This window comes from Engraulis encrasicolus, chromosome 12 (assembly GCF_034702125.1).
Source record: "Engraulis encrasicolus isolate BLACKSEA-1 chromosome 12, IST_EnEncr_1.0, whole genome shotgun sequence".
In the NCBI taxonomy this organism is placed as follows: domain Eukaryota; kingdom Metazoa; phylum Chordata; class Actinopteri; order Clupeiformes; family Engraulidae; genus Engraulis; species Engraulis encrasicolus.
In genome coordinates this window covers 35,352,504-35,362,560 of record NC_085868.1, presented here as the reverse complement: position 1 = coordinate 35,362,560, position 10,057 = coordinate 35,352,504, and the positions used below count along the sequence as shown (strand labels likewise).

The 10,057-nt window shown below is 43.9% G+C and overlaps 1 protein-coding gene across 2 annotated transcripts in view; it reads left to right on the top strand.

The window, feature by feature from the left end:
• Positions 1–5,946, top strand: part of glt8d2 (glycosyltransferase 8 domain containing 2) — a 17,020-nt gene extending 11,074 nt beyond the window's left edge. The window contains exons 5-10 of one of the 2 annotated variants that reach the window (XM_063212670.1): positions 1,520–1,637; positions 2,363–2,447; positions 2,972–3,084; positions 3,877–4,043; positions 4,351–4,463; positions 5,250–5,946. In XM_063212670.1, the coding sequence (XP_063068740.1) occupies positions 1,520–1,637; positions 2,363–2,447; positions 2,972–3,084; positions 3,877–4,043; positions 4,351–4,463; positions 5,250–5,416 (763 nt within the window). In that variant the 3' untranslated portion in view covers positions 5,417–5,946. Of the gene's footprint in view, positions 1–1,519; positions 1,638–2,362; positions 2,448–2,971; positions 3,085–3,864; positions 4,044–4,350; positions 4,464–5,249 lie in introns of both variants that reach the window. The other variant, XM_063212669.1, reaches the window with a different exon arrangement.
• Positions 5,947–10,057: the final 4,111 nt, after the last annotated feature.

Below are 10,057 nucleotides of genomic sequence, written 5' to 3'. Positions count from 1 at the left end.
GGCTTTTTGGGCCTTTATTTTTACATTACATTACATTACATTACACTTAGCTGACGCTTTCATTTTATTCAAAGTGACTTATAGTTATTACTTTTCAGGGTATTGGTTACAGTCCCTGGAGCAATGTGGGGTTAGGTGCCTTGCTCAAGGCACTTCAGCCATGGATGGAGATGTAGGGAGAGGTCAGAGGGGATTCGAACCTGCAACCCCTAGATTGAAAGACCAACTCTCTAGCCACTATACCACGGCTGCCCCATTTTCTTGATAGGACAATGTAGAGATGACAGGAAGTGAGTGTGGAGAGAGATGGGGTAGGGTTGGGAAATGACTCAGGCCGGACTGGAACCTGGGTGCCCCTGGGCATGCAAGCCCATATGTGGGTGACTTAGTGAGGTGCGACACAACAACCCCCACACCCCACAACACTCATAATAATAAGCCAGGATTACACTCTCATTCTTTTTTAGGGTCCTTTTTCATACACCCGTACACATTCGTACACATTCATGCACCACCCTGATGTCGTACGGTTGATCAATTTGTGCATCAATAATCAGTTGGCTTTTTGAGAGTTGGCATGCAATGGTAGGTCTTTTGAATGCTTTTTGTAAAGATAACAATGGCCTTGTGCGCAAATTTGTTTGCTGCTACCAAAAGTCATAACATAGGTGGACCTGACTTAGAAGACACAGGTTTTTCTTACTGAAACAATCAAGTCACCGAGTGACTAAGTGGCTCTTTCGTTTTATCCAATAATAACCCCACAGTCATGGGTAGTCATGGTAGGCTGTTTAGGGCGTCCGCCCAAAGGTTACCAGGATGACTCCCAACCGGCCAGGTTGGTGGGGGGAGTGATCAACCAATGCTCTCCCACATCGTCCTCCATGATTGTGGTACCCGGAGCATGCTACCATCCCATCACACTGCTCCCTTTAGGCACCATTTAGTGCCTTTCACGAGTGAGGCATAAATGCTGTTTTGTTGTGTGCAGTGTGCACTTGTAGTGTGCTGTGGAGTGCTGTGCCACAATGACAATGACAGTTTCCAAGGCTTCACAATTCACAGGCTAATTCAGGGAGGTCAAACTCAGGCCCGGGGGCAAAATCTGGCCCACGGTGCCATTTTATTTGGCCCGTGAGATCATTTCAAATGTGTATTGCAGTTGGCCCACCTACACCATGACTGTATAGTGTAACAAGACTTGAACATGAAATTTGATGTGTCACAGGATGTGCAGATACATTTGAACTGCCAAATATGATGGGGAAGAGTGTGTGTGAAATGTAACCAAGTATGAAGTGCATGTATGCACAATTTTTGTCCAATTTTTTAAATAAATGTTGAGTTCGGCCCGCAGCTTTGTTCCAGATTTTGATTTTGGCCCTCAGTCAATTTGAGTTTGACACCCCTGGGCTAATTTGTCACAAATGTGCTGTTGGACATTAAGTAATGTTAATCCCTTGAGGACAGGACATGCTGGAGTGACATAGCCCCCCCCCCCCCCCCTTCTCCCTCCCAGGCAGTACATAGAGAACACCAAGCTGAAGAAGATCAAGTACAAGATCCTGGAGTTCAACCCCATGGTACTGAAGGGGAAAGTCAAGCCAGAGTCCTCCAGGCCTGATCTGCTACGGCCTGTAGGTTACCACACACACACGCGCGCGCACGCAACCACACACACACGCGCACGCACACAGACACAGACAAAACCACACAAAAACACACACACACACACACACACACACACACACACACACACACACACACACACACACACACACACACACACACACACACACACACACACACACAGATTGTATAGATACCAAGACTGGAGTATCTAACTAGGCAATTTAATCATAGAATAATTTAGTTCTCACCTGTTGTCTCTCCCCCGCTGTAGCTGACAAACACACAGCAGTTATACACAGTCTTTACTGCACACTGTTTATGGCTGCCACATGCACACATGCATTTCTAAATGATGTGGCTCAGGGGCGCAACTACTCCTTTCTGGGGGGGTATGCAATAACTATTTTGGTGCCCCCCCTCCCAAAAAAAACCCTTAATAATTATTTGGCGCCCTCCAACGCCCTCTCTTTGGTGCCCCCCTCTCTCTCGCGCCCCCCTGCAACGCATACTTCGCATACTGTAGTTGCGCCCATACTGTTGCTAAAACACCCATATTTCACCCCCCGTAGTTGACTTGCTTTAACCTTTTGCACAGAGTCAAAGTTATAACCTTACTATCACCAAAATTGTAATGACCAAGTTAATCTGTTACTTAAGGCTATCTGTAATGTCATAGCAATGTTGTTCTGATGTTGTTGAGTCTGCTTATTCTCCACTCTCTCCACTGCAGCTGAATTTTGTGCGCTTCTACCTCCCCCTGCTGGCCATCAACCAGAAGAAGATCATCTACCTGGACGACGATGTCATAGTGCAAGGTCAGCTACAAGTTCATTTAGGGGATGAAATGAGGCAATGAAGCAGAGGAGGTTTTTTTTTTAGACACTCGTTTGAATCCCACCATTATGAGTACAAGTACAAGTAAGAGTACGAGTACATCACTTTCTGTACTTGCAGATACCGAGAACAGATAATGATACTCTTAACCCCCATTGAAAGTAAATGCATAGCCTTGCTTTTTCCACCTGTGATATTTGTTTTATTGCCCATTTATATGTAGATTAAAATGTTTGTAAATGTATGAGGCAACACTTTTTTCCCATGCCGCTCTCAATTCAGCAGAACATGACGAGATGTTGCATTGTTTTGTGTAATAGCAGTATCGGTGCCTGGTATTGGCAACTGTTTGACGAGTATGAGTACGAGTATAACGAGCAAGTATCAGGGCCCGTACCGATACCAGTAAAAATAAAATAAAATGTAACTGGTGGCTTCAGACACATTTTGAGATCCTTCTTCTGTCTGATCTCTTCTCTCCTCATCTGTCGTTTACCTGTGCCAGGTGATATCAAGGAGCTGTACCAGACCAAGCTGGAGTCGGGACACGCTGCTGCCTTCGCCTCCGACTGTGACCTGCCGTCCTCCCATGAGATGGTACGCAGTGTGGGGATGCAGGTGAGACATTTTCCTCTTCAACACCCGACAAAACCAAAAGTACAAAACGTTACACGTTTTGTATTTTGCCATGCAGCATTGAGTTTGGAAAGCCCTTAGCACCCTTTACAATCACGTTAAACATTTGTACTAACATGTTATCTCTTAGATATCGTCGATGCTTTTATTTCTGGTATACAAAATAGACAGCATAGCTGATGAAATATCTGTTTTGTCTGTTTTTAATATTTGGGCTCATGTCATTAGAATCCATACTGCATAAATAGAAAATGCAGTTTTATAAAGCTTTACTGTAATTGTTTTAAGAAGTGTTTGGTGGGGGGGATGTGGCTTGGTGGGCTAGTGGGCCGTACTGTTCACGCCAGGGACCCGTGTCCGGCTCTGGCCTGGGGTTATTTCCTGATCCTTCCCCATCCCTCTCCTCCAACTCATTTCCTACCTCTCACTGTGCTGTCCAAGTAATAAAGGTGTAAAACCCATCAAAATATTCAAAATACTGTGGCGCAGCGCGCTAAGCCCCCCATACTTGGGCTTGCATGCCCATGGGGACCCCGGTTCGAGTCCGGACGGGGTCATTTCCCAACCCTGCCCCATCTCTCTCCACACTCGTTTCCTTTCGCACCTTCACTGTCCTATCCGAAATAAAGGCCCAAAAAGCCCATAAAAAATATCTTTAAAAAATAAATAAATAAATAAATATTCAAAATAATTATTTGCAGATGACATTTCCTTTCATCCCATACCCCGTAATTCAAAAGCAACAATTTGTTTTCGTGTGAGCCCATCTCCCAGACGACATACATGGGCTTCCTGGACTACCGGAAGCAGGAGGTGCGCGAGCTGGGCATCAACCCCACCAAGTGCTCCTTCAACCCGGGCGTCTTCGTGGCCGACGTAGCCGAGTGGAAGAGGCAGAAGATCACCAAACAGCTGGAGAAGTGGATGATCGAAAACTTCAAGTGAGTAGGATGTTGTGGTATCAGCATGTGACCCTTTCAACCGTCATGATTTTCATCTTCTTGATTTTTAATGTTTTTCATTTCCTTTGATCCTAATTATTTGATACTACACAGTCCAGGGCAGAATGAATGACTGTATGAATGAAAGTCTTCTCTGCATTAATTTCCCTGAATAAGTGAATGATTGAATGGCTCTCCATGAGTGAATGAATGACGCACACAGAATCAGCATGAGTGAATGAATGACGCACACAGAATCAGCATGAGTGAATGACTAACTTGTGTCCCCTTCTCCCTCCTCCTCAAGGGACAACCTGTACAGCAGTGCAATGGCAGGCGGAGTGGCAACACCCCCCATGCTGATCGTCTTCAATGACAAATACACAACCATCGACCCTATGTGGCACGTCAGACACCTTGGTCAGTGCTGCTAGCCATAACATGACAACCGAAATCATCTTCACTGTCACCTGCATGTTGTATTGTGATTTGTAAAGTGAACAAATGTGTCAGTTTCACTGACATGATGCCAATTTTCATCTAACAAGAGAAGAAGAAATCTTTGGAGAGTAGAGCTGCATAAATCAGGTTATTTGCTAACTGGTGGAAATGGACAACAGACCCGGTCTGTCTGTCAGTCTGTCTGTCCGCCAGTGGTGTATGTGCTCTTGTTTGCTTTAAAGGGGCTCCAGGTAGGATTAAAAGTTTAAATAATCAATGTCCGAAGTCAGCCGATGGTTATGTGAATCAAGTGAACGATGACTCTCGCGGCCACTTCCATGGTTCGCTTTCAGAAAACCCCAAATGCAATTTTTTGACAGAGCGGTCCGAACGATCGTGGCGTAGGAAACACTTTTCATATGAAAAATCTCTTTACATACCGTATTCAGACTTTCATCGACTGCTGGCATTCCGTGATGAAAGACATTCTCACAACGAGTTTATTTGAACAGCATTCTTTCATTACGGTGTAGATTTTGAGACAGGCATGCCACGGGCACCGCTCAAACGACGTCATCCTACCTTGTGCCCCTTTAAAGCACTCATGTCCTCCATCATGTACAACCCAACTTCAGGCTGGAGGCCATGCAGAAGTCCACTATGCCGAGTCCAGTAGAGGGCGGACCACTGAAACAGATTTGGGGAAAAAAAATGTTTAGAGTTGTTTCAACGTACTGATGTTTGTCTACGTTTACCCCACCACAGGCTGGAGCCCGGACGCCCGCTACGCTGAGTCCTTTCTGCAGAAGGCGCAACTGCTCCACTGGAACGGCCGCTTCAAGCCCTGGGACTTCCCCTGCGTGCACATCGACCGCTGGGAGAAGTGGTTCATCCCCGACCCCTCCGGACGCTTCTCCCTCATGCGGCCCTGAGCCACGAAACTGCACCTCCAACCAGTGGCCACAGTGGGGCGCTGGCTATCAGACGCCATTATAACTACACCAATCTAGCCTGGCTGCCGCTAGACTATATCACAAGTGAGATATAGTCCGGGGGAACTGTCGTTTTTGCCTCTGGTGGTCAACATGATGGATCTGTAAACAACCTTGGGGCTCTAGTTTGTCTAAAAACATGTCTTGCTCCCTTCTCCTCGGTCTGTATTTTGTGTTCTCAATCTCAGGCAGAGATTTCAGCGTGGGTTTCCATGCTGTCTTTCAGATCGGAACGATCGTGCAAGGCAGCATGGGATCTCCCAGGCCAGCACCAATCACCGAAGGTGGACATCCAAGGACCGCAGGAGTTCTCAAGGCCACCTCTTTACTAACCTGGCTCTTGACAGATGAATGTGGTTCTCTCTTGGCTTTACTGTACATTACACATAGCTGACTTTTATCCAAAGCGACTTGAGTGTTTTAGGGTATTTGTTACAGTCCCTGGAGCAATGTGGGGTAAGGTGACTTGATCAAGGAGAGTGGTAGGGATTGGTTAAGTTCAGAGGTGGAAAGTAAATAATTACTTTACTCACGTGACTGTAATTGAGTAGCTTTTTTGTGTACTTGTACTTTTAAAACTACTTTTTAAAATTTGTAATTTTACTTTTACTTGAGTACATTTTCTTTCGAGTAATGTACTTCGGTACATTTTACAGCACAAGCGTTACTGAGTAAAAAAAACCCAAAAAACTCTAGAATTCTAGCCTAGTTTATAAAGAGTTGGCGCGTGCGACCTCTCACTCAAACGCTGATGGCTGACATGGAGGCTGACGATGGAGATTCACTTAACTCAGAGGAGATCAGCATAGCTGTTCTTCCTCTAACCCAGTGCACCCCTTGCACATCTAGAGGCAGAAGACGATGATTGTTAAAAAGTAACTTTTTACTTTTACTCAAAGTACATTTTAAATTATTTACTTTTTACTTGAGTAGATTTTTTGACTGGTAAATTTACTCGTACTTGAGTACATTTTCAACAGAGTAACAGTACTTGTACTTGAGTACAATATTTTAGTACTCTTTCCACCTCTGGTTAAGTTGGGGAATGAACCTGCAACCCTTTGATCTGCAGTCCAAATTCCTAGTACTAGTACTATGGCCGTACGCATTCGCTCACTGAAGGCATTGCTTTATCAAACATGCTTGCACGTGACTGGAGAAACTATTTTTATAGAAATACTTCTTGAGCTACTCACAGCTTCGACAATAATGTTGAAATTGCAGAATCGAAGCTGAGTGACGTGTGACTCCTCTATGCGAGCCGTCACTGTTGTCTGAAACAACTGTCGCTTTTTGCTCCTTTTTTCCCTTTATTACGTTTAACCTCTTTGACTATGTCACATCTCTGAAAGTCTTGATGGTCCTGATAGGTTTGTTGACCTGGTAGCTGTGTAAGATGAGCGAATAGAACATTTGTGACAGATCTAAGTATAGTTTGTGAAGCTGATCAGAATCACACAGATCTAGCGAGAGCCACGTTACCTCTGTACATCATTCTCAGGATCGCTCACTGGAACAACATCTGTGAATAGTTTTTTTTTTTAAATGACTTGGTGGTACGTCAACACGCACACGCACGCACACGCACACACACACACACACACACACACACACACACACACACACACACACACACACACACACACACACACACACACACACACACACACAGGTTGACAGAAGCGTCTGAATCTGTCATCTGCAATGGCTTCATCATTGCTGAGATGCCTGGCATGACAACATGTCATTGGGCCAATAGGATGGCTCCCTTAAGACGACAACATGTGATTGGCCAATAGGATGGCTCCCTTAAGAGATCATCATGTTCCTTTGTAAATGTATCAGCAGTGTGTGATCGATCATTTCTGTGTGTGAAATTGATATATAGATGCCAAGTATCAAACACTTTGGTGACAAACCAAACCTGCAGTACAGTGTAACTGACACTTAACGCCATGATTTACTTTACATAATGCAGATGGTGAATTAAAGAAGAAATAGTCATCTGAGTTTGCGTCTAGTGCTGTTCAAACTAACGGTATTTGAGTGTTAGTCAGCAAAAACCCTGACGTCTCTCATTCTAAATGTGGATGTGAACGTAACCTGATTACCCTATGTTTTATAACAGATGACCATCTTTATAATGTAATAAAACATTGATTGTGTCAACGTTTTGAGTTGTAGGTGTCTTCATCACACACTCCTAATCTTTTCCTGGAGTATCATTCCAAAGTCTGTGGCTTTTGCAGAGGGAGAGAGAGAGAGAGAGAGAGAGAGAGAGAGAGAGAGAGAGAGAGAGAGAGAGAGAGAGAGAGAGCAAGTCTGACACCCTAACCGCTTACCCATAGAAAATGTCATCTGGGCTCCTATAAAAGGCCATCATCAAAACAAATGGAATCCACACAAAGGTGGGATATTTAATATTTATGAACAATATTTCATAATGTGATGACATGTTATCTTAACTAAAATGTATCTTTAAATGTAGCCTACCGCTTCATGCTGGTTAACCACATACTGACAATATGCCATAGTGTTTGGTGCCTATGCCTGTCTGTTGTGTGACTGGCAAAATCTGACCTTGTTCAAAATGTCCATTGATTGTAGACAGATTTCATTTGGCAACTATCACTTTATACAGGGCCGCTGCTAAGCTTTTAGATGCCCTAAGCATAACTAGTCAGGAGCCCCCCCTCATAATTAAATAATAATAATATAATACGTTTTTTAGTTAATCTCAATTTAGGAGGCAAAAATTGGGGGGCAAAGTGATTGAGGCCCTAAGGGCTCTGCTTACTCTGCTTGCTCTGCTTATGCCTAGCAGCCGCCCTAACTCAACTGGGCTGAGTTTCCCAAAAACTCTTAAGTACTACTTAGGCTTAAGTACTACTTAAGTATGAGGGGTCACCTAGGCAATATACCAGAAATAGGTTTCACATCATCACTAAAAATATATAACGACATTATTTTACCACACACATGCTATGCAAACATTTTATTTGCATGTACCAGAACAAAACATTGCATGTAGGCCAATACGACTATGCATTAACTTTTTGTGATATGATATTGCCTAGAAGGCCTCTCATACTTAAGTACTACTTAGGCTTAAGTACTGCTTAAGAGTTTTTGGGAAACTCAGCCCTGCTTGAGTTTGAAAGTATCAAGTCTAACCGGATGATAGGTAGGCCTATGCCTATTCATGGTCGCTGTTCCATCCAAATGTATTTTATGGATTTAAACGTATCATCCACCCCTGTGTAATAACTTTGGTAAACAATAATAATAATAATAATAATAATAATAATAATAATAATAATAATAATAATAATAATAATTGTATTTGTATAGCACTGTATCACACAAGGCATGTAACTCAAAGTGCTTAACAAATGGGAAAAAAACATCATTGTTAGAGATGGATTTAAAAGGAGAGGTGTAGAGGAGAGGCAGAAATAGCAGGAAGGCAGAGGAAGAAGAGATAGATAGAGATTGTAGAGTCATAAGGTCAACGTAGGTTAGGACCAGGATTCTTAGATGCGTAAGGTCCATAGTGGCTGGGCCTAGCAAAAGTCATAGATAGTCACACAGAGATTGGGCGCTCAGATGCGGCCCCTGGTGGCATCAGGGGTGAGGAAAAACTCCCTTTTGCTTGAATCATAGTTTGTAGGGGAAAAAAAATAAAAGCTCAGTGAGGTCTGAGAAAAAAGAATCCTATAAGAAACCTCAGGCAGAGACCAGCGGCCACCTAGGGGAGCGCCCTGCCAGGGCTGTTTGTGAGCAGTAAGGACGCTGCGGCAGCTGGGACACTATGACGCCTTATTATATGGTGTGACGTCATCGGTCGAACGCTCCATTAATTTCAATGGGGCTCCCCAACGTTCGCACGTCTGTTATGTAAGGGTTAACGTTCGGCGAGAAGGTCGCTACCGTGGAATAGCAGCACGACAGAGAGAATCTTTAGACCCCGACGCGGAGCGGACCCGCTTATTATATGGATATACTTAACAGGCTTGTACGAAATTCCGAATTGAAAGAATTTCTATTCAAAGTAATGCCATAATACAAACACTAGGTGGTGGTGTTCCATGTACTTTCAATGGGTGGTGTAGATTAAATTCAAAGAAATTCAAGGTAATGACACCACCTAGTGTTCGTATTATGGCATTACTTTGAATTGAAATTCATTCAATTCGGAATTTCGTACAAGCCTGATACTTAAATGATTCACACATGGCGGGGACATTTCTTTAGGCCTATTTAATGTTAAGATTGTTGCTGCGCAAAACAAAACAGTGCCGTTGTGGAACACCGCTAGGCAACAGCTAGGTAGCCAGGACAACAGGTGTTGTCTATCACAGCAGCTGATTAGTCTTGTTGAAAAGTCGCTTTAGCAGTGAAAAGTCGTGTTGCCATTGACAGCGGTCTGTTATAGACCAACCCGTCCGTTATCGAAAAATAACAGACGTGCGAACGTTGGGGAGCCCCGTTGAAATGAATGGAGCATTCGACCGATGACGTCACAACCATATAATAAGTAAGGGTTAACGTTCGGCGAGAAGGTCGCTACCGTAGAATAGC